The sequence below is a fragment of the Lissotriton vulgaris genome, chromosome 9 (assembly GCF_964263255.1).
Source record: "Lissotriton vulgaris chromosome 9, aLisVul1.2, whole genome shotgun sequence".
Classification (NCBI taxonomy): Eukaryota; Metazoa; Chordata; class Amphibia; order Caudata; family Salamandridae; genus Lissotriton; species Lissotriton vulgaris.
Genome location: NC_141697.1, coordinates 1,132,921,155 through 1,132,946,962, shown reverse-complemented (window position 1 = coordinate 1,132,946,962; position 25,808 = coordinate 1,132,921,155). Strand labels below are relative to the sequence as shown.

At 44.0% G+C, this 25,808-nt stretch overlaps 1 protein-coding gene across 1 annotated transcript in view; it reads right to left on the bottom strand.

The window, feature by feature from the left end:
• WNK2 (WNK lysine deficient protein kinase 2) overlaps positions 1 to 25,808 on the bottom strand; it is a 621,829-nt gene that overhangs the window by 409,089 nt on the left and 186,932 nt on the right. The window contains exon 5 of the mRNA XM_086939164.1: positions 4,727 to 4,884. Within this exon, the coding sequence (XP_086795290.1) occupies positions 4,727 to 4,884 (158 nt within the window). The remainder of the gene's footprint in view (positions 1 to 4,726; positions 4,885 to 25,808) is intronic.

Below are 25,808 nucleotides of genomic sequence, written 5' to 3'. Positions count from 1 at the left end.
CGAGATGCGACTAGAACATGTATAACCAGCTTTCTTAGCTGTAAGATGAGCTCAATGATCTTGCAAAGCATTCTGAGCAAAGCAAGTACTTGCCCCTTTGTTTGCTTGAGTCTCCATAGTCATCTCCTTATCCATCCAAAATCTGAGATTTCTTATTGCATTACTCTGGACTGGTGTGATCCCTAAGCAGCTTGGCCATCTAGTTAGAGGCCAGGGGACTCCAGAGTTTCGGAGAACCATCAGTTCAGTTTTGTCGCTGTTCAATTTCAGACAGCTCCCGGTCATCAATTTCATCACACTTTCCAGACATGGCGCCAGCTGATCTGATTCACCTTATATCCTAGAATTAAGTGAGACCACCAACTGAGTATCGTCAGCGTATGATAGCATAGAGATGTCATATTCCTGGACTATTTTGGCCTATGGCCGCATAATAAATGTTGAACAATGAGGGGCTAAGCAATGAGCCCTGTGGAGCCCCATATGTCCGAGGAATTTTGTCTGAGAAGAGGTTGGTTTCCATGACTTGGAAAGATCTTTCCTCCAGGAAGGACCCTAACCACTCCCGTGCTGTGCCCTGGATGCAGATTTCCCAAAGTGTGTTAGACAGAACGCCGTAGTCGACCGTGCCACATGCCGCATTTAAATCTAAAAGTAGTATCGCAGCTGATCCACCTAGATCTAGGGTAATTTTTTTATTCTTCGGATACTGCTACAATGCAGATTCCGTGCTGTGCCCTGAACCCCATCTGTGTGGGATGAAGCCGAAGGTAGTCTTCCAAAAATGCTGACAGGATCCTATTTACATGTTTCTCAAAAACTTTTACCACCAAATGGAAGGAGTAAAATGGGTTGAAAATTCTCTGGGAAAGCAGAGTCTAGATTCGTTTTTTAAATAAAGGTTTCATTATTGCATGTTTCCAGGCTTTAGGAACTTTGCCTGTCTGTAGTGAAAGATTCAGAGTATCCACTATTGATGGCAGAAGAACCTCCATGGCCTTAGCAAGTACGTGGGAGGGGCCGGGTCTAAAGGAGAGCCTGATCTAATCTTCCCCATGAGCATTTGAACAATGTCCTTATTCAAAAGTGGAAATTGGGTTAGCGCAAGGATGGAGGAGGTCAGCGCCTGATCACTTTCTTGGCTTGTCGTATTATCCAACTTAGCATGGAGGGAGCTATAGATATCGGAGACCTTTTTTATGAAAGTAGGTGGCTAGTGCATTGATTTTTCCTTTGAGGACTCAGATGGAATAATGATGTGTTACAGTGGTTAGGGATTTCACTACTTTAAAAAGTTCTTTAGATGAATTCTGAGCCTGGGTGATTCTTTTTTCCAAGAACTATGCCTGATGCTCTTAAATTTTAACATAAGTTCTAAAAAGTCGGCTCCCCAAAGTATGGAAATTGAAAGGCAGTGATTAGCTCTCAGATGACCAAGTTATAGTCTTGAAAGCTGATATAAATGTGCACCGCAATAGTAGATATGCTGGGTGGCAAGACGATTTGCAGAGCTTGTATTTGAGCAAGATTTCTTTGTTAGGTGATGAGCAATGCTTCGCCTCTGCAAATGGAAGGTAATTCTAAGCTGCCCTAACCACCCCAGAGAACCTAAAAGGGGGAAACAAATAATCTAAAAAATTACAAGGACTCAACATGGTGCAACCTGGGTGATTAGATAAAGAGAGGGCACTGTCGGCTCTGTCAGGGAAGGTGAAATATACCGACCTGGAAGTGCAGCGTGTTACAACGCTTCCCACCTTTCCCCGGAAGTGGTGTTCTGTGCCCCCTCTGAGTCCACCCCACCTTCACCTCCCCAGCCACAAGTGGGCAATCCGCCGTAGTTTCAAAAACTGTCCCATTGCAAGTTTGTACTGATAGGTCTGTGAAACAGGATTGCATACACTTGATCCTAGCTGTGACCCAGTGAGAATATGGATTCTAGAATTCCTGACACTAGGTAAAGCTGGAGGTCCATCATCTCTCATCAGGGATTCTGCAGCATGATGTTATCTCTGTAGATGCCAAAGAAGAAGGGGCCAGCCTTAGAATACTGAAGGAAACTTTGTTGGATTCAAACAAACTGCTTTAAAACCACTTAACTAACCCTTGGGGAAAAGGTGGAATAGAATAACTTCCTTTAAGCATCCAGAGGAGGAAGGGAGTCACATTCGCATTTACCATGGATTTGAATTCCAACTTTAGATTGTGAACATTTTTACCCAAATTATTTTTTTATATCAAGGATGTGGCAGAAGTAATTTTCCCATACAGAGATAATCTAGCAGTCAATTTTCTAAAAAATATCCTAATAAAAGTTTATTTCAAAAGTTTTTACACAAATGTGAAACCTTGTTAACAAACATACGCTGAACATACGCTGATAAATCACCTATGAATGTCCATTTAGCATCCCAGATGCTGGTTTTCCAAAATTAAAGAAAACAATGAACGCACAATGTTGTAACGTCAGAACAAGTATAATTTTATGTAAGGGTAAAGCTTTATGGGTTTTGGCACAGCAGATTAGCTTGACATTATTATAGGCATTGTCAGTACTTGTGTGTGTATTGTAGAACGTACACAGACAAAGAATTCTAAAAAATGAACGTGAAAAAAGACAGGTTGCCGAATCCATTTTTCAGATGCTTTTGGAACCACTAGCTGGCCATTGCAATTGGGAAAAACTGACCGTCCCTCATGCATTGTAACGAAGGTGAGTGGTCACACCCAATATATGGTAGGACAAATACTCCTTTGGGCTGATCCAAAGTGTGACTGACAATGTCCCAAGCCAGTGTCTAAAAGGTCTGAGAAATGAAGCCAACAGCGGACTGAGTCAGGCCCACAGACGCTTAAAGTAAATCTGGAATATAAAATGTTGGCCAATAATGGCACAAGCGCCAAACACGCCAAATCTTAAAATGCTTGCTCTTACCAAGTATGCGAAGGTTTGTCTCTGTCACTGCTCAAAAAGAACAGAATGTCGCATTCCATCAGAAATGCACAAATACACCAAGTGGACTCAATTTAGCATCAGATTAAAACAAAAATTCAAAGTGAGGGTATCAAAGATTGAAAGTAGCATGTGTTATATTTAAGGTACGCATTGCTTATCGTCCAAAAGTTCCCATTTTCGAAATTCCTAAAATGTACATCAACCAGCTTAATTTCAATGTAAAACTCATTAATGAACCAGTCGTATTTCTTTGGCAATTTCACTGGTTAGAAAGAGGCACACCTCTACCGGTGTTTTTTCTGATTAAGTGAGATATTCAAGAACTCTCAAAGGGTTCTTCCTCGTCCAAACCTCCTTATTTAACCTCTGTTGTAACTAGGTACCACAGAAGATGCTTTGGCTTCTGACTGTCCATTTTGATGCTTGAAACAGAAAATCAGTACACATGGTTGAAGCTTCTGTTGATTCCAGAGCACTTGTTAATTGCCTGCCTCTCATATGGATTTAGAAAAACAGTGGTTTAACCAGAATTGGTGCGCAAAGACAAATGTACACAGAGATTAACAGCTAGATTTATCATAGTCCAGTTTTGCGAGTCCTTAATAGTGATTATTAAGGAATCGCTATTAAGGACTTGCAAAACGGGATTCATGTAAGAATCGCTAAATAAATTGCGATTCCTACACATTCCTTATTTGCGATTAGCTAATTGCTAATCGCAAATAAGGATGCGATTTCAAGGGTGCCACGGGTGTCCAAAGGAAACCCTGTAGCACCCTAATCTACATTGGTGTTGCGCACACACATGTCCAAAGGACATGTGTGTGTGTAACATGCAACTTAGAAAAATGCATTTAAATGCATTTTTCTAAGTTTTTGCTATTTACCACGAGTTTGACCTCGCGGTAAATAGCGGCCCAAAATTGCGATTTTAAAATGGTTCATGAATTGCATTTAAGAAATCTCAAATAGAGATTCCTTAAATGCAATTCCTCGCAAATGTGCGAATTCTTTATTAGCGAATTTTGCATTTGGGATGATGAATCCCAAATGCAAAAATTGCACTCGCAAAGGGCCAGATTCTCAGAATCTGGCCCTTTGCTAGCGCAATTGAGCTTGATGAATCTGGCCGTAAAATCTTTAGCTAGAGATGACCATTGCTGTTGCTCTATTCTGTTTGGTTAATAAATGTGAAGTTTCTTCATTTGTAATCGTTCTGCACAAGAGGATGAACATTAATCTTTTTAATGATATTGCATGCGGCATTTTAGTTGATATGATATAGCCCTCAATTCAATTATTTTTTATGGTCATGACATTTTGCCTTCCGATCCACCAGAGGGTAACAAAAGAATTGTATAATTTCACAAATGATATAGGAGTGCCTTGGGTAAAATTGCACACACTTACCGAACGAATGCATATTGATTAGGAACTTTAATAGGAAAACAAATATAAATTGTTATGCTGAATTATGTTAACTACATGAATCACAAAGCATTAACAAATTGAGATAGTTATCTTACATGTTTGTGTCTTTGCATGACACCGTGTGTGCTGGTATGAAAAAGTGTTACGAAACAAACCAAATCAGATTTGCAGAATTAAATTACATCAATAATTATGGGTAATGGAATGTAATGTATTTCGAAATCATAATAAAACAAATTCCACCTTTTAAACACAAATAAGAATGTTACAGAGCTCAAAGTATAGATCACGTACAAAATAAAAAAAATGATTGACAACAGCACATCTCCAAATACTCACACTTGTAACTTTGCGATAAATTTGAGCAGCATTCTGGCATTCTGAGTATGGGTATTCTGAGGTAGCCATTTCCAACATGCACATTCCAAAGGCATATACATCCACAGATTCATCATAGTGCTCTTCATACATCTCTGGGGCCATGAACTCTGGAGTACCTGGATGCAAGGAACAAGGTTTAGAGTCTAATGAACAAAGTCTTGTGAATTATTCCAACATTTTAAATGTGACAATCAGTACATCATAAGCAATTCAACCCCTCGTTAAGGGTGGTAAGCGCAATATAAATAACATTTTTAATTTAAAACTGGGTGTAGGAAAAAGAAGAATTGGCAAATTCAGTAGGTCTGGTTTGTATATGCAGTAATAAGCCAGAGCTACTGGTTTGCCACAGCTTCCAGGTATATTGAATTGGTTTTCAGGTATGGCCTTTCAGCAGGAGCAGTGTTGCTGCCAGGCGTGCTGAATTTTGGTGATGACCCGTTGGCCGAATGTGATTGCTAGGGATACTAAAGGGTTATTCCTGTAATGAAAACTATTAGCATGTCAGACCGCTGGTGTCTCCAGCAATTAATCTGTTTTGGTGTTAAATGAACCATTGGGTCTTGCAGTGAAAAAAATATATTAAAATAAGGATTTTTTGGTTGAATACATTGCAACTAAATGTGATAAAAAGTTGATTGCATGTAGTCTTCTAATATAAAATTATCCTCCTGCATTAAAATGGAATCACTTCATTGGAGTTAGACAGATACAACAGTCAATAGCAGGATACTGAGACTAAAATACTTCTCGAGGTCACTCACAGAGTGATGGACCATCTTACAAGCTAATGTCCGGAAAGGGTTTGCCACGGAAAAGAATGGCTTTAAGGGGGCTGGCACATAAATGTTGCACCAACGCGTGCTGCAGCTCCCTGTGGAGTCAAGAGTAAGAGGAACCGCTGCTCTGTGAATGCTCAGGCCCACAGGGAAAGCAGAAGGCGGTGGATTGCTGTGCCAAGCGGACTATGGACCTACATCTCCAAGAGTTGGCTAAGATGCTGTCATCGGCCCGCAACAGGTCCCTAAGAAAGCTGCATTGACTCGCACCACTTCTACATGTATCTGTTTAGAGTCTGGTAAGATAGGGTAGGCATGGGAGGCACGGCTTGCTGCTAATTTCTCTTCCCATCCACTGCATCAGATTCCCATTTTCTATTTAGTGGTTTAATTGTTCAATAGCTTTTAGCTGCTATTATTGTATTTCATCTAAGAAATCAAAGAGAACAGAAAGCAAATATACTTAGCCGATTAGCAGAGACATTGAACAGCTGTTTAAAATAAAAAGTGTACTGACCCTACCACGTCATCCTGATACAATGGCCAAGTCATTCTCTACGTCAGTATGTGTGGGATCGTTATAGATATCTATATGACTTAGCCTCAGCTCTCCCTGACTGGTTAGAAGAGCAGGTGGAGCGAGAACCTTCAGGAATGGATTCACGACACAATTTTAAAGAGCAGTTTTAAAGAGCCTCCCACGCAGTTATTTCCTTCTTGGTTGACATGTCAGCAGCAGTTAATAGCGATGATAAGGATCCATTTAATGTATAGGACAGATCTAAATTATATCACCTAGGTATGACAGTAGTTTTCAACGATCTGTGTAAACGTAAGGACTTCTATCATGCATCTTATGCGCAATCAGAGGGCCTGGGTAAGACTAACCACATAAACCAGATGCCTTATCACATTGTCAATGGATTTCCCATTATAGCATCCTCCTACTCCGTGACAAGTTTAGCCACTGTAGAGTGTACAGATAGTATAAGTTTTCGACCTTGACAGATACTTCTGTACTCGGTTTCCATTTTCCATAGGTCCCCAGAGCTGAAGGTTTGAAATATAGATGCGGTAATTCTACTCCTAATAAGTAAAGTATAGGCTGGTCTTTAACTTGGTTTGGTAAATTAAATTACATTACATTTTGGCACACAAGATTAAAATGAACACTACCACCATTAAGGAGAGAGCTTGTCCAGAATTATAATGATTGAAAAAAAGATTTATGTCTGGAAGATCCGTGTTCAGCAAAAATTGCTATGGTAGGGTATCTGGAGCTAGCTCTTTACATTAGACCTCCTTTAGAGAAATAGTTCAATATCATGCTCCTTAAGAAACCTGGCTTGGATACCACGGATTATACAGACTATTGCTCGAACAACAGCATCCATTGGCTTCCGGAACTGAAGAAAAAGAAAACAGCTAACAATACAATTTCAAAATCGCATGGAATCCACTGTGCGCCATAGGGTATTTCAATCTTGTTTCCATCCAAACATAAGTTCAGAGAAGGCACTTAACATACAGTCCACCATTCCAATTGCTAGACTCTGGAGATTTAGCACTCCTAATGTGGTTCGATTCATCCGCAGCTTTTAGTACAACAGATCATGACATTCCGTTCAAAAGGCTGCAGGAGGTGGCGGGCCTTTCTGATGTGTTAAGTTGATTCCAGTTCTTCCAAGTGGATCGAGTATGTTATGTTACCAGATTTGTAAAGCACGGAAAATACCCCAAAAGTTGTCCTGGAGCCAAGTAAACACAGGGAAGGAAGTGTCCGAATCGGAGCACAGAGACTGCTCTGTCAACGAATAGGGAGGTGTTGGGAAATCAGCTCAACCACTCCTAGTTATTGAAAAGTAATGTATTTAAAGCCATCCTGAAACATAGTAAGAAAGAGCAAGTCTTAAGGGACCTCATAGCTCAGTCCAGAACTTTGCCGCCCTCGCCGAAAAGGTTTCGTTCGTGCAAGCCACTTTACATCTGAGCACAACCAGCAGTGGCGCTCCAGAGGAGAGCAGACAGTGTGGTGGTGTACAACTGCAAACGTTATGGATAAAATATTCTGGGCCACTGGGATGAACTTCTTTAAATAGGTTGCAAAGGGACTTTAAGAGCACCCTCTTTTTCACTGGTAACCAGTGCAGGGATATTAGTGCCTCCGAGGTTGGAGAAGAACGAAGGAGCCCCAAAGCCAATTTGGACATTACATGTTGTATTCTTTGGAGCATAAGAAGGCTTTAATGAAGCACCAGGAATAAGGAAGGTCCAAGCAAATTAATCTGGCCTGGTATACCACCTGGTGAGCTGATTTAGGAAAAAATGGTAAGATCTTCCTGAGCACGTGTTGATGCACCTTAACTTTAGGCCTTTTTACAACAGTCTATGTGTTGAAGGACACTTACACGAGAAAGAGAATTGTTAGCTAGTCAAACTTAATCAGGAGGATAGCTTCCGTCCAGACTAGGAAGTCACCCGAGCCAAATCCAAGGTCAAGCATGTGGCCTTCATAGTGGGTGGGGCGATCACTTTCAGGGCTATCTCCAGCATCATACCGGAAACTAATTTGTCCACTAGTGAGCTAATGGAGGTCTCAGCCCATGTGTTAAAATCTAGTTACTAGAAAGTTAGTACACTCCAACGAGACTGGAGCACAAGATCCAGGAAGAGATCCACAAACACCTCCCCTGATCTAGATGGACAGTAACATTAGGCCACTGCATAATTTGGTAGTCTGTGAAGAGATCTTAAAGCCCATTTTTTCTGCCAAGGGGAGGTCTCGTGTAGATAACGCCATCATCATGAGACACTCTTGGAGAATGATTGCCAAACCACCTCTGCACCGATTCCGCCACATGCGGTGCATAATTTTGAACCGATGTAGGCACATAAACATTTGGTTTAAACCACTTACTTCTGTAAGTCAGGTTTCCGTGATGCGTAACATATCACTGTTGACCTTATTTGTGCTATTGACTATTATAGAATATCATTCTGTGCAGCGCTCGTGACCTGTTGTTGGGCAACTGCTATTGGTAACGGATAGCTATCTGTGCAGCGCTCGATAACACTACTTGCCTCGCATTTATTTCCGCTAGCACTTTCATTGTGGTGCACCTCGAGGTGTGTAGCGCTATGTAATATTTATTTAAGCAGCGCTCTACAAGTGCAGCCGTGTTAGAAGATCTGCCCCATAGCGCTTCTTCTTAGATTGAGCTCTTGTTGTCGGAGCATTTGTTTATCTTTCAGCCATTTTGTATTGACCCCTTGGCCCATCCCAGACCCTCCCTGCACCTAGATCTCGCATCCCAGCTGACCCTCCCACGCTCCGCCCCCCTCCACTCTCCATTTAAAGCAGATGAACCAACGCGCAGCGTCCACGCGCTGCGGCCGCGCCAAAGGTAAGCCCGTCTACGCCCGTCCGCGCCTGGACCGCGCCCAGCGCCAGACCCCCTGGTCCCCGCTGCTCCCAGCCCACGAAATTCAAATATGATGCCGCAACGCTCCTCGCCCTCAACCCCGGACGCTCACCACAATGCTGCGAAGCTACTCCAGGACGCACTCACGGTCCTTTCGCCTGCCTCTCCTGCAAGTTCAACTGCCTCAGAACCCTCACCAAATCCACATCCTCCAAACACAACTCCGACTCCAACCGTCTAAAGTGCATCCTGCTCAACACCCGCTCGGTCCACAGGCACGCAACAGAACTCTGGGACCTAATCGACACTGCATCACCTGACATCGCCTTCCTCACTGAAACATGGATGAACACATCATCCGCCCCCGACATCGCCATAGCCATACCGGACGCTTACAAGATCATCCGAAAAGACCGCACCAATCAAACAGGAGGAGGCCTCGCCATCGTCCACAGAAACACCATCAAAATCACAACCAGCTCCGACAACAATCTCGCAACCGCCGAACACCTCCACTTCCAGATCCACACCGACCCCAGGACCACACTTAGAGGCACCCTCATTTACAGGTCTCCAGGCACCCGCAGTCAATTCAGCGATGACATCACGGACTTCGTCAGCCCACACGCCCTCGCCTCCGAGAACTACATTCTTCTAGGAGACCTCAACTACCACCTTGAAAACAAACACGACAGCAACACCACCACCCTCCTGGACAACCTGGCCAATCTCGGACTCAAACAACTTGTTGACACCCCCACTCACTCAGCCGGACACACACTCGACCCGATCTTCACCTCCAGCAAGCACATCTCCTTCGATCGCACCACAGCTCTCCATTGGACGGATCACAGCTGTGTTTACTTCAGCTGCAAAACCACCCTGACTCACAACCGCCCACAACCTATTCATCGAAGAAACTGGAACAAAATCACCACCGACCAACTCCTCACATCACTCAAACAAAACCCTCCCACCCTCTCAATGAACCCAGACCAAGCGGCCACCAACTTCAGGCAATGGATTAACCACAGCGCAGACGAACTAGCACCCCTGAAAAAGCACCAGATGGATTCAACCAGCAAAAAGGCTCCCTGGTTCAATGATGAACTTAAAGAATCCAAGAAGCTATGCCGCACCATGGAGAAGAATTGGAGAAAAAACCCAACCTCAGACAACATGGCCTTCCTCAAGACAGCCACGCGCAAACATCACCAAATGATCCGATCCGCCAAGAAATCCGCTTTCAAGGATCGTCTCGACAACAACACTCACAACAGCAAGGAACTCTTCAATATCGTCAAAGAATTCACCAACCCCACCGCAGCATCCAACGACATCACTCCCTCCCAAGACCTCTGCGATGCACTATCCTCCTTCTACAACAAAATTGCCGACATCCACAAGAGCTTCGAGATTTCTCCCAGCGATCAACCCGCCCCACCCCCTTCAGATCCTACTCCTCCAACTAACCACCTCAGCGCCTGGAACCCAATCTCCACTGAAGACACCATTCGCCTCATGAACTCAATCCACTCTGGCTCGCCTTCTGACCCCTGCCCCCACCACATCTTCAACAAAGCTGACTCCATCATCGCACCCCAACTCCGCGAGGTCATCAACTGCTCGTTCAACTCTGCTACCTTTCCAGAAAGCTGGAAACCCGCCGAACTCAGCGCCCTCCTGAAGAAACCCACAGCAGACCTCTCAGAACTGAAAAACTACCGACCCATTTCCCTCCTCCCTTTCCCCGCCAAAGTCATCGAGAAAGCCGTCAACAGCCAGCTCGCCACTTTCCTTGAATCTAACAACTCCCTCGATCCCTCTCAGTCCGGATTTCGAGCCAAACACAGCACCGAAACCGCCCTCATTGCAGCGACCGACTACATCCGAACACTACTTGACAACGAAGAAACAGTGGCCCTCATTCTACTCGACCTCTTCGCCGCTTTCGACACAGTCTGACACAGCACCCTTAAACAACGCCTCAACAACATCAGCATACAAGGAAAAACCTTGGACTGGATCATCTCATTCCTCGCCGGGAGAACTCAAAGAGTCCAACCTCCCCCATTCTACTCAGAAGCCACCGAAGTCATCTGCGGCGTACCTCAAGGATCCTCACTCAGTCCCACCCTCTTCAACGTCTACATGAGTCCTCTCGCCTCCATCGCGCGTCAACACAACCTCAGCATCATCTCTTACGCCGACGACACCCAGCTAATCCTATCCCTCACCAAAGACCCCAACACCGCCAAAACCAATCTTCACGAAGGCATGAAAGAAGTTGCCGAATGGGTGAAACAAAGCCGACTAAAACTCAACTCAGACAAAACGGAGGTGCTCATCCTAGGATCTTCCCCCTCAGCCTGGGACGACTCTTGGTGGCCTTCCACTCTGGGCACAGCACCCACACCCACAGACCATGCACGTAACGTCGGCTTCATCCTAGACTCCTCTCTCTCGATGTCCAGACAAGTCAACGCCGTCTCGTCCTCCTGCTTCAATGTACTTCGCATTCTCAAAAAGATCTTCCGCTGTATCCCCCTTGTGACAAGAAAAACTGTTACCCATGCACTGGTCACGAGTCGGCTGGACTATGGTAACACACTTTACGCCGGAATAACAACAAAACTACAGAAAAAACTCCAACGCATCCAAAACGCGTCAGCGAGACTCATATTAGACATCCCGTGCCACGATCACATCACCGGTCATCTAAGAGACCTCCACTGGCTTCCCGTCAATAAAAGAATTACTTTCCGCCTTCTCACCCACGCTCACAAGGACCTCTACAATCTAGGACCGGAATGCCTCAACACTCGACTGTCCTTTTACAAACCCACCCGCCAATTAAGATCGTCCAATCAAGCCCTCGCCGCTGTCCCGCGCATCCGGAAATTCACCATTGGTAGCAGATCCTTCTCCTTCCTGGCTGCCAAGACCTGAAATTCACTCCCCACCCACCCTCGCCTTACTCAGAACCACATCTCCTTCAGAAAAGAACTGAAAACCTGGCTATTCGACAAATAATATACCCCTTCCCCTAGCGCCTTGAGACCCTCTGGGTGAGTAGTGCGCTATACAAATGCTCAAACTTGAAACTTGAAACCAGGTGTGCAATGTCCATAGGGCTCAAAAGGCTTCAGTCCCCCTGTTGTGTGCGTCAGCCAGGGCTGAGACAGCTTCCCGAGCACACACACACACACACAGACAGTTTTTGAGCAGCTCTGGGCTGGCTGGTCTGGCGTCCATCTTATTGCAGCCGCACCAGAGTACGTCACAGGTCTTTGAAAGACCATTTACTTGTTAATAAGGCTTTGTTGTTTTTCGCCCCTGCATCTCCACTGTGCCTATTGCTGGAAGAATTAGCTGCCTCCCCCCCTCCGAATTTTTTACTAGCCCCCCTGAAATGTAGCTCTAAATGTGCCTTGGGGCAACACCGTACCATTTCATTGGTGAGTGGCGCTCCCTGCCCTTTCACGCCAGTGCCATGTGCCTCTTCCTCCTCACTGTGTCCCCACCACCTCTGTATAGGTATTATACATCACCCCAGTTTACATTATGCTTCCGGACGCCTCGTGCCTCGGTGCACCTCCGCTCTACTGCTGCTGCAGTCAGTCCCTGGGACAGACTCCCCATCCAATCCAGATGCTTCTCTCATGCACGGGCTTTGCCTGAGTGGGCTGGTTTGACACTTGCTCAGGCACAGGGAGTCTGTGCCGTTTCTCCACCCGGCTGTAGAATATAGCTTGGTTGAAGAAAGCTAAGTGTGCACTGTTAGGAGATGCGTATTTTGGAATGCTAATTGCTGTCTTAAGGAGGCATGCGCCCAGTTGAGGTTACCATCTATTAAATCTTGGGGCTGCGATACATCGGAACACCAAGATACCGGAAGGTGCAAGGCTCCCATCTCACCAGGTTGGGTCCCACCATCAAACGCTGTGGTGGACAGTCTAGGCTAATAGGGAACAGGAACGTCTTTGCCCAGTTCACACCCAGCCCAAAAGCCTCCTGAAAATCTATCAGGGCCGCATTGTTCTTTCTGAATCCCTGTCGAATGTCATGTATATAATAGAGGACATTGTCCACATAAAGGGAGTTTGAATGTGATTCCGCTCTCAATCCCCCAGTTCTCCCCATCACGCTGCAGTAGCTGAGCCAATGGCTCCACTGCCGGTGCAAATAAGAGCTGGGACAGTGCGTAGTCCTGACGCGTGCTACTGCTGACCTCTATCGGGCAAGTTTGAGTTGGCATATGCTGACTCTGGTAGCGGGGACAGTGTAAAACAAGCGATGAGGTGTCACAAACACGCTGGGATGGCAAATCGGGAAAGCACCACAAACATATTGGTCCAAGCCTCAGTATCAAGTCTGCTCCAGATCTATCACTAGGCAGGCAGCATACGGCCACTGGGAATTGGCCAGTTCTAATATTCTATAGAGTCTGCGGACATTAAGGGTATTAGAATGATTAGGAATCAAGCCGTTTTTGTCGGCTTGTGCCAACTGCGGCATATGTTCCAAAGAGGCAGCCAGCGATGACTTCCATGAGAATCCTATAATCCTTGCCAAAAATTGATAAGGGACGGTAGGATGTCACCTCTAGAGGGTCCTTGTCAGGTTGGGCAGTGAAACTATAAGGGACTCAAGGCTTTCAAGGCTGCTTGATATAGTTCCATTAATTTAAGAACGTGAATACTTTAGTGAGCCTTATAAAACTCAACGGGAAAACCATCCAGGCCTGGAGTTTAGCATTTCGCTCCTGCTCGGTTAGGGAAAACTGCAGTTCTTCTTGGGCCAGATCAATCAATAGTGGGCGGCTCAATATATTCTCCAAGAAGGCCCAAAGACTATCGGTCTTGTCCATGGCCGGTGGGTCAAAGTGCCTCGTAAAAGGCTGTGAAAGTGGTGTGTATATCCGACTGACAGTTGATGGGTTGTATCAGAGATTGGTGAACCAGTGATGGGCATGCCAATAGCCGGCACAACTTTTCTTCTTCAGTGTGCATCTTAGCCTGATAGGCCTGGAAATTAAAGCATCTCAGTTGAGCTACCAGTTGAGCATGCCGCTCGCAGGCATCTGATCGCAGGGCGACCCGCAAGGGCTTTGCGAGATGCCACCTCCAACGCACCCAAGAACTTCTCCAGAATCGCTATTTCCCTGTGCCGGTCAGCCTGCACCCCCACTACCACAATAATGAGTTTTCCTGAAGGAATGCAAGGAGTGTTGCGCTGCCGTATGTATTGGTGAACTAGGTGTCACTTACGTGCGGTCCCCATTCCCTGCACATTCCAAGCAAGTACCTGTAACCTAGTCATGGCGTATTAAATGCTTGGGGTGGAAGCGCGACCCAGTGTTGACAGGTGTGTGATGTATGACCTGCAAAAAGGAGAAAAACCGCAAAAAGCGAGACCAACATAAACCCAAACTCCCCGCACACCCAGGGCAGACACAGAAAAGCGAATACCCAAACAATGAACAAACAGACGCATAGCATGGGAACTCTAATAGTGGGGCCTCAAAGATTTCCCCAAAAAAGAAGAAAATTGTCTAATGAGGGGGAAGGCAACCATCACAGATCAGTACCAAAACACCCAGCAGGCGAGAGTAGAGGCAAAGGACACCTGGTGTATTTGCCCCTCTAGGTCTGTCCAACCCTGAGCTGTAAGAAATGGACAACAGAATTGTGTGCTAGTCCTTGGATTAAGGGATAAACCCATGGGGGTGTTGGGTGGTACCACAGTGGAAGGAATGGAAGGCTGCATCATATATATTACCTACTGGCGGTCGCCAGTAGGTAGTTCTAGTTAGGATTGTTTTCTATAGGAAATCCGCAACATTCTATTGGGAATAACTTTGGCGCCGATTTAGGGATCTGCCTGTAATTTTCATTAAATGTGCCTCGCTGCGCTCCGCTCCTTCCCTGAATGTTTGGGGGGGATTCGTCAAGCGGGGGACGAGATAAAAGGGGGTCCCAAAACGTGTTTTCCCCATGTTAATTTCCATAGGGCGGTTGGACTCACTTTTAGCCCGAACGGCTGAATGGATTTCCGCCAAACTTGGCAAAATTGTAGGGCCTGGTAGCCCGATGTGCCTTTGCTATGTCTCAAGATATGTGCTCCAGTGGATTTTGAGTAACTTAGGTTCAAAAAATATATATATCTATAAGAGCGCCCCGGTACGCGCACCGGGGCGCGCTCCAGCGCGCTACGCGAGTTGGCGAGCGGAAAGCTGATTGGCTCTCGGGTGTCCACACAGTCCGGAGCGGCCGCCATCTTGTGTCTCGGTAGGATCGAGACACAAGAGGTGGCAAACACAAAGGGGGAAATGACCAAAAGGGGGCAGGGTAGACCCCCCCTGACCCCCTAGGTTTGATGTGGGGGTCATACATTTTTTTTTACAATTTGTGCGGGGGGAGCACCCGGTACGCGCACCGCGGAGCGTACCATGGGGAAAAAAAGAATGACATTGATTTTTTAAAAATGTAGCATTTTTTTATAAATTGGAGGTAGTTCTAAAAAGAACTGTTTTTTTTTTCTTTTTGTTTTATATATTTTTTAGGAACATTTTTTGGCTTTTATGAACAATTTTATATTTTTTTGTAATTTTTATGGGGACAAACAAAAAACAGGGAATTGTAAATGGCTCAACTGGAGCAAAAAAAAACAGGAAAAAATTAAGGTTTCTTTTTACAGTTGTGGTTGTCTCCAGCACGGTTGATGAGTTTAATACTTTGCTCTCCATAGCAAATTGTAGTCCCGCAATTTGCAAACTATTTTAAAATTTCCAAACTGGGGTTGGATGTTTGGGACCATCTCCCTTGTCTCTGGACCCGATGTAGTGGGTTGTTTACTTTGGGAGGTGCTGGGAGAAGATTGGGGAGGGTTTCTGGTCAGTTCTCTGACCTCTGCCGCAGCATAGTTGTTTGGGTGCCAGCATTGCATGTGGCGAATCATGGTTTTGTTGCCAAAAGAATACTTTTTGGCAGGGATCCCCCTGGAAAGTACAGTGCCACAGATCAGACAAGTAACCTTTGGCGCATTAACTTTCTTGAGGCCCCTTGGGATTTTAAAAAACTCCCAGACAATGTGCTCCTTTGGCTTCTAGGGGGTAGTATCTTCAGGCAGGAACCGCCTCTCCTCCTGCTCCTCCTCCTCTTCTTCATCTCCACCACTGTGGTGTTGTGGTGGTCCTTGTGGTGGTGGTGGTGGTGGTGGTGGTGATGGTTGAGATGCTCCTGCTGCTGCTGCTACTGTAGCCATTTCTCAGTACAAATAGGTACAAATAGGTCTGCAAACAGGTCTTCCTCACTCAAAGTACAAAGTGAGAATGAGGAAAAAATGTGGGGGCTTTCATCATTTGGATAACAAAACTGTCCTGAACCAATGAAAAGTGTTATTTTCAGGTCACATGACCAGGGCTTTCATTATTTGGAAAACAAAACTGTCCTGAACCAACGAAAAGTGTTATTTTTAGGTCACATGACCCGACGCGCTTACGCTACGCAACCCGGGGTGCGCCCCGGGGCGTAGCGTGATCGTATGCGCTTGGGTGCTTCCGGGTGCGCATCACGCGGACGCGGCTGCGCGATAAGTCACAATGATGTTTTGGTTCTCGGCAATAGCGCTAACGGGGCGCTCACCGGTATGCGCACTGGGAGCGCTCCAGGGCAAAAAAAAAATAAAAAAAATATATATATATATATATATATATATATATATCACATATAAAAATAGTATTACATAAATATACAATATAGGATTCATTATAAAAAATATTATATTTGATAGCAATAGAAATTTGCTATTAAAAAAACTTTGAAATTCACTGAAAAAAACATAGGTGTGAGGGCCTATATATAGTTAGGAATTAGCATTTAAAAAACCTATGAAATTCACTGAAAAAACCATAGGTTTGACACCAGTTATAGTTAGCTGGAAATTTTACTGACATAAAACCATTGAAATTCCCACGTTATAGTTAGTTGGACTCACTATAACTTGCGCGCCTGCAATGCACTGCTGATGACGTCACATATTACATCACTCTTGACATGGTCAGTGACATCACTCATGACATCACTGATGACACCATCCTTGTGACAGAGTGACAGACCTCCTTTCAGCGTAATGTAACCCTTGAAACACCTATTCAAAAATAGAAACTAACATTTTCCAAAAAATGGAGATACCCATACCAGTTACAACAACCAATTCAGTAATTCCACCATCTATATACACATCCACTCATTCACCAACAGTTCTATATAGTCACTCATACATATACTCACTCATCATATGTAGTGATACATCTATACATCCTGTTACACAACGACAGTCATCCAAAAGTTACTCACACACATACTCACACATGCAAATAAACTATTAAACATCCATTTATTTGCATGTACAGCTATACACACACTACCACCTTACTTCTAAGGAAACCTACACATACTTACTCTCTTAAACAATCACTTATAGAAACACATACTTATTTAAACAGGAACTCTTACAATCTCTCACTCTCACATATACTCACTTATATACATCAATACTCACATATACTAAATTAAAACATATGTAGTTACTGATAAAGACACTAGTGAGACAGTCATTCACTCACTAACACACACATATACACACTCATCCACCCATGCAGTCCTGCACATATGCTGTCTTCAAAACACATACAAACAGTGAGTCAGTCATTGATGCATCTATGTGCTAATTAATACCCCCACCAAACCATACAAACACTCATACTGATACTAAAAAAACATCTAATAACCCATATACACACACATGTAGCTACTCACCAACCCATGCAGCCACTTATACACAAAGTGAAACACTGATACATATATTTAAATATTTAAACATTACTCGCTAATATATGTATTCACTAAGATACACTTAATAACCCAGTTAACCAACCAATTTTTTTTATAAAAACATCCATTTAGATACTTATTTAAAAATGTATTCTTCCATCGACCTTTACAAATACATATATAAAACATTTATTTTTCAGAAAGACACACATTCACTGGATGGTGTCATCAGTGATGTCATGAGTGAGGTCACTGACCATGTCATGAGTGATGTAATATGTGACATCAGCAGTGCATTGCAGGCGCGCAAGTTATAGTGAGTCCAACTAACTATAACATGGGAATTTCAATGGTTTCAGGTGAGTAAAATTTCCAGCTAACTATAACTGGTGTCAAACCTATGTTTTTTTCAGTATATATATATATATATATATATATATATATATATATATATATATATATATATATATATATATATATATATATATATATATACACACACACACACACACACACACACACACACACATACACATGCATCCCAACCAAATTGAAAAGCTAAGCCAATAAATCAGAAGTTTGTGGGGTTACAATTAATCTTCAGGGTATTGTGGCAGAGGGGAAAGAAACGCTCTGCCCCAGATGAGACACAGCCTCCAGTGCAGGTTGCTGCTGATCCTTTGCTTGTGTCGGGGAGGGAGCCGCCTCCGTGCACAGTAGCCCCTCAGTTTGGCTCCGCCATCTTCTCCCACATCGCTGTCCCTCTAGTGCGGAACTGCAGTATTGGGGTGGCTGGAGTAGATGATTAATAATGCGGCTGCTCCACCCAGTCCCAGGCGTCAGCAGGCTTCGTAAAGGAATAACTAATCTGGTTGGCCAGTACCTTGAGTTTCGCCAGGTACAACAAAGTGTAGGTGAGGCCAGCCTGCCTCAGGTGTTTCTGGCGGCCCTCTGGTGCTGCACCATCAGCATGCGCACGCGCTCCCACATACACACCCATATGTATACAAACATTCAGTTCATTAGGTTTCTGCATGATGTGGCGACAGCAACTTTACACTTTGCTACGCTTAGCTGATAATACATACAAGGTGTCCTACATTGAACAGCTATCATAGCCTTAATTTCACCTAGTTTATAATTTCCTCCTCAGCTTTACAAGCCGGGTTTATCTCAAGAAAACCCTTACCTGCTATGCTAGGTTCATAGTATATTATCTGTGTCCTGCATTCAAAGGATATCATACTTTACCAAGCTAGGCTTTACAACCCAGGTTTCATCTGATAGAAACACTCACACTCCTCCTGTAGAGCCCTGCTGCTGCACCATCTGCAGCAGCACTTCTGTGCCAGCACCCAGCACTCTGAAGTCAGCCACAAATAGCATCGGAATAGTCCAACATAAGCAATTGACATTGATTCTCAGAACACGATTAAACTACCAGCCTGAGAAATGTGGACTAAATATTTAAACACAATGATACAAACAGGCCATTAAAATTAATCTATGAATGTAATCATTGCCCAGGAAGAGCTCCATGATCTGCCCAGTTACACTCAACAAGGAAAGATGTTTAAGCGATCCTACTCACTACTGAGGCGTCTCACCACCCTTGTGCACATTTCATCACACTTTAAGCTGTTCAAGCACTTTCTTGCTCTGCACTCATACAATTTTTTTCCGGAGTATTTATTGGTGCAAACCTCTTTATGAATATCTTGTACACTGAAGATGTAATGAAATAGGTTATGACCATTTCATTCTTTACACTCTTTATCAATTTGCTAAACAGACAAACATAATTCCTGGAAGGCCAACTAAATAAAATGTTGAAATGTAAATCTTAGCAATATGAAACTTTTCGGTGTACTTTCTTAAGAATGATATTCTTCACACATTTAATGTTCGTGCAAATCTGTGACTTCAGGAATAATCTTCGTTTATAGAAAACAATTAATTTATTAATGTTTCAATGTTAGGACCGCAGTGAAAATTTAAAAAAATGTTTATCTTCAGTCAGTGCAGCTTTAGAATTCTACTCGGTGCAAACCTCCCCTGCCTTCTTTGACCAGACAGGAGATCTTTGGGTGAATGGGAATATGCATGCTTCTCTTTTTCCTCAATGACAAAAATGCAGCTATTTTTCTTCTAGCTCCTTTATAATATAGAGTGCTGTGCAAGGACATCTATTTGTGGCTGTGGTATTGCCAGTCTGAATGGATTCATAGTCTTTGCCATACAATCTTGGTAAGGATATCTAGACATGGGTGGAATTCGCAGCGTTTGATTCTGGGGAAATCCATTAAAACTCAGCGGAATTCAATGAGGCGACAGAGTGGGTAGTTGGCAATACTTTTTTTTTAGCTAACTTCACCCTTGAGTCCAAAAATGGATGCGAGAATGCATTTTGCGCTAAGGAAATAGTGCAGCCAAATCTACCCTGCATAATCACTGTTGAGTTTGCAAGGCACTACTGCCGAGTGGTACGTTGTGGTTTCTAAACTTTAGAAACCACTGCATAGGTCACTTTGTTCCCTTCTTACATACTCTGCAGTGATTAAAAACTTTTATAACTGCAGAGTACAAGCGCCGATTGGTATGCAGTGATTACTAATCTTTAGAAACCACTGCAGAATTTTTTATTCCGACCGGCAGACCAGTCGAATTTTAATTTACCAGTAATTCCACGTTACACGAGTAACACGTGATTACCTAAATTCCTCGGATTCTGCAACCGGAATTGAAAACTCCTCCCAGGCCTAATATCTACCTCATAACTAAGGGTTTTATTTGTGATATCACCAGTGATGTCATGCAGGTCACCTGCCACTTTGAATGTGGTCGTCACTTACATCCTCTGAGCAACTACCCAGTCTCTCTCCAATGGCCATGCATGCAATCCACCTAGATGCCTTGCAGAATTTAATGTTAGAAACCATCACACTGCTCAGTGCCTCAATGTTGAGGTCATTCTGTAAGGGAGTCAAGCCCGCCTTCAAATTTAGGACTTTCAAAAAGCCAACAAATCTTGCAGTTTTTCTTCACCGTAACGTACCCCTTGAAATGCTGTGTTGGTGTGCAGTTTACATTTTCTGCACTCCCAGAAACAGTCCCAGTTTCCATTCCATTAATCAGAAGCTGGTTTCTACAAGCAACAATTAACTCTAGACAGACTTACTTGAAAGATATTCTCTCTGTTCATGCTGAAGATCTTTCAATAGATTTAAGAATGCTCAGAATGCTTTTCTGTGCTTGGCATGGAGCACTTCAAGACGGCATCATGGCTTAGATTTGCATATCCCTTCATTAGCTTGCTGTTGTACATACAGGGATGCATCAAAAGTAGCGGGGTGGTACTCAAATGTCTACAAGGCACTGTGCCTGCTTGTTTGAAGGACAAGATAAAGTGTGTAGTTCACTCAAAAACGCTCTGACTCAATGACTTCAGATGTGCAGTTTGTCAATAAGTCAGGGGCGTAATGCAGGCCACTGTAGCCCCTGCACTGTAGGGGGTCCCTAAACTGCTAGGGGGGCTTCAACCCTTTAAAGGGGAGACATCTTACCACGAAACCATTACAATGCGGTATGGTTACATCACGGTTTTGACAACACATATCACAATAGTCATAGGAAGGGTGATTAACATCTCCTGTTGTTGGATTCAAATCATGGTGTGCCGTAAATGCTAGGCCTTCAAGTATAAGGGACTAGCGTTGACGGTTGGATTGAAATGAATCACACAGGGAGGTCAGGGAGGAGAATCCGAAGGGAGGCTTCAACAGATCACGTCCACGTAGGATCGTCGTCAAGGACACCGGCAACAGGCACAGGAGCGGAATGAATCCGTCGTCTCGTGAGCTCGCGTCTCGCTATGGTGTGATCGGCACACCATGATTTGAATCAAACAGGAGATGTTCATCACCCTTCCTATGACTATTGTGATCTAGAGCCACAATTGATTTGGTTGTCTGCCCCCATCTTGTCCTGATGAAGACCCCGCAGCAAGGGTGTCACTAATTCCTGCAACTGTCAGAGGGTCGAAACGTCGACGACTGTTTTCTGTTTATCAGCTTCACGCCACAATTATTACATTATGTACTTTGTGAAGTATGATTCCGATCAAGTGATGTATTGAACCTATGGTTTCTTGTTGGTTTATATATTTAAATTAACATATGGATGCATTTACGCCATTTGGTTGTTTTTAATGTCACTATTCCCTATCCACACCACCCTCACCTTATCACTTCCCTCCCTCTTTGGGGCACTCCACAGTCCAGCCTTTTTGAATGTTGATTTCAAGATTTGATATTCAATATACATCTACACTGTGAATAAAACTGTGTAGTTACATTTACTGTCTTTTTATCTTGATTTAACTGTGTTAATTGATGACCTTACACTGGGACCCCCCTTTCTCAGTATCGATATTACCCAGGTCCCAGTGACTATGTTTGGGTGAACCTGTGTGTTATACTCTCAATGATTAGAGTGGCAGACCCTGAAGCAGAGGTCTAGCCCGGGACCAGGGTACAATTCCCCACCTCGGCGGGTCTTGGGCTCAAAATTCCACGGACCTGATAATTCTCGCCTCTGTGCCTATTCCAATCATGGAGTCCCACTCTGCAACTCTGGGCAGTAGCTTGCTTAATCTCCACAACGGCCCCCACAACGCAAAGGATGCCTGGCCTCCACCTTGGGGGTGCACAGGAGTGGACGCCTCACCGGGAAAGCCAGGATGGGTTCCACAGCGGTATTCGTACAAGCGCCTTGAGACCCTTGCGGGTGAGTAGTGCGCTATACAAGTATCAATTTACATTTTTTTTTTACATTACATTCCGCGGATGAGGGCATAATTTTCTGATAGGCAACTGACCAAAATTAACCCTTAATTAAAAGCACCTTTGAGATCTAGGAGGCCGAACATCTCTCTGTTCCATTACAAATGGAAATCATCTCTTTTCAACATAGCTGTTAGAAATCCACAGTGCTTTCAACAGGGGTGAACAAGCAGTACTTATCCTGAAAATTTACCAAGCACACACATCGGCTACATTTGGCTCAGACAATACAAACAGGCACTACAATTGCAGCGGGCTGTAATGCAGTACTGAAGTCAGAGTGCTATGTGAGTTGTTACAGTCCCTCTCCCAAATTAAAGTACTAAGCCTCAGGTAAGGACCTCTGATGATGGTAAGGTCTAGTATAGTTCAAGATAAAAAGGCTTAAAAAGTCTGTAAAGCTAATAAAAGATTCCATCCAAGAAGAGTAGAATGTTGTAAATTATGCTTTTCCTCATCGGTTAAAATTTGTTTCCGGTGTCATACAAGCGGAAAGGGTAGCGTGAGCGGTTGAGGAGTACTAATGTGGAGTTCCAAGAGCCTGAGTGCTCGGTGCCACTTGCAGAGTCTAGGGCCGGGGGACCTCGATTGCAGGTTCCAGCTCCGTGGCGGCTTTATTGGCTGGAATGGCTGAAATAGCTGGGGGTATTCTCAACAACTGTCACTTGCTGCCTACTCCGTGCCTCACTCCGAGAGCACATCTGTAGCTTGTCAAGCCCAGACAATGGACCACCCAGACTGACGTGGCAATATAACATTTTCACCCTCATCTCTGGCCACTGAATTCAGGGCTCACGATGTGGCGAGAGTGGCTTCAGGACTGCTTAAAGGTAACTGGGGGCAGTTTGAGACATTGGGGGGAGTAGTCTGGAAGAGCAGTTGAGGCTCAGAGTGGAGGGTTCCTCAGAGCAGGTGCGGAAGCAGCCGGCATTAGGCCGGTGCTGCTTGCTCCTGTAGAGGGTTCACCATTTTTCTCCCCCCCCCCCCGCCCCCCCAACTTCATATATTAGTGTCTTACGGTTCTATGGACAAGAAACAGAACTGAAAAACAATCAGGAAGACATGAATCATCATTTATCACATGTCCTAGCGTAGTGACCAGTGGGTGTGGCAGAAGATGAAAGACCAGCAGCAGAGGCTGTGAGCGGCTCTAATGGGAGTCTGGTACCAGGAATCCGAGCTCTACCCTCTTACCCAATCCCCCCAATGAACTGCCCTTGCCACCTGATGCCCCAACCAGTCTTAAGAAATTGAGACAGCCACTGCGCTCGTGCCCTCCAGTGCGGAAGCTGCTGTGGTTCTGCAAGCTGGGTGATTGTCGATAGCTCAGGAAGACCGGCTTGTGGGACATGGGAGAATACAGCACTGTACAAAGTCCATTTGGTGCTCCCGGCAGCCTCTGATCTCCAGGGGCCAAGGACCAGCATTTTGTTTATCAGACCAGTACCTCTGTGTGAACCATTATCCTTGTGGATGTGACAGGCTTCCACTTCTTGAGTGCCTTATAGTGGAAACATGCCGGAAACTCTTCAGCAATCATTGGATTGGAAATATAAAGAATATTGAATATTCTCACTTGAATATTTTTAAAATACACTGATTATATAAAATTGGGATCAATAAGCGCAAAGTACCACTTGGAAAAATCTGGAACATTGATAAGTTTAAAACTCCACTTGGAATATCACGAAATATCAGAAATACCTAGGGACTACTTGCTCACCCTACAGAAAAAGTCAATTATGCGGTCAGGTCATGGGGAGAAATAAAAACTCCAAGCATTGTCAAAAGTAAAAAACACTAAAGCAAAATCTATTGGTAAGAATCACCCAGTAATCTCACCCGTGGTGCAAATGTCTAAAGTCAACTAAAATCCCACACAAGTTTGACACCCTGAAGGACCCAGTTATGGCAATGTACCCTCCCAGTACCAATCACACCAACAACCGGTACTAAACTTATTTCTGCAAAACAAATGAATGGCACCATGCATTTGGCTGAAATGGAACTAAATCTGGAGTCAGTAGAAAATAAAGACTCTCAATGGGGACCTATAACCGTCCTGGGATTATTGTCACTGTTGCTACAACCTTCTACTAGGTTACGTCCGCCTCAAATGTCCTCTCAAACGTCCCAAAGACAGTTACTAAGAACTGGAGCCCAACTGCCAATTGAAGTGAATGTAAAAATTATTAAACACCATAACAATTCTGGGAAATTAGTGAATCATATTTTCCAAACCAATTATATCATGCGGCAAGCAGAAAATTGGACCAGCAACAATGAAATCATAGTTGCACTACAAGCTTACTGCGGTTAGTCTCCAATATACAAACTGGCATGTTAAAGGAGGTGCTGCCGCAGTCCAACTCCAGAAAGGTTTAACCATTGGAAAACGGACAAAATCTGATCAAAAAAAGGATAATCTTCACCTTTGGAGTACTCTGTGTTACACAGTAATTCAATCAATAGCATCCAACCCACACAAGATAAACTAGAAACTGAGATTCAACCAGGTCCATTATCAGTAAGAAAGATCCTGAGTAAATGCTACTCTGATTCTTTTCAAAATCAAGCTCCTTAGATGCACCAATTAGCGAACCAGGAGACATATGGGATATCTTCTGATATCTTCTTTAGAACATCGCAATTGACATTAAATGCCTTGACTGATCAATCAAATAAAATGGATGTACAAGAGGACCTCCTCAATGTCATAGCAAAATCAGTCTCTGGTATCGATCAGAAACTGGCCAATCTAAATAATCTAATAACCTGAGAGCAAACACAAGCAGCAACATCTTGCATAGATTGCACTTGTGCACCACTGGTCAATAAACTAGCAACAATTCAAGATGGTTTGACCACCCCAATTGAAGATGTAAAAGTAAATCAGGATGTTCCTGGGCGTAATAAGTACTCCATTCTACCTGCACAATCAATGAAAGAAAACCAGCAGATTTGGTAACACTAGGAGCAAGAACAGTGGGTCAGTGATTGATAGTCAAACTACAGTCATTGGGGAAGACCCATCAGGCTGCCAATAGAGACACTACCTTGTGTGCGTGCATAACTGATGACCCTCAACCATCTTCTCCACCATATACAATGAATAGAAAACAGAAAAAACAATGTAAAGCCATAAATAAAATAAAAAACAG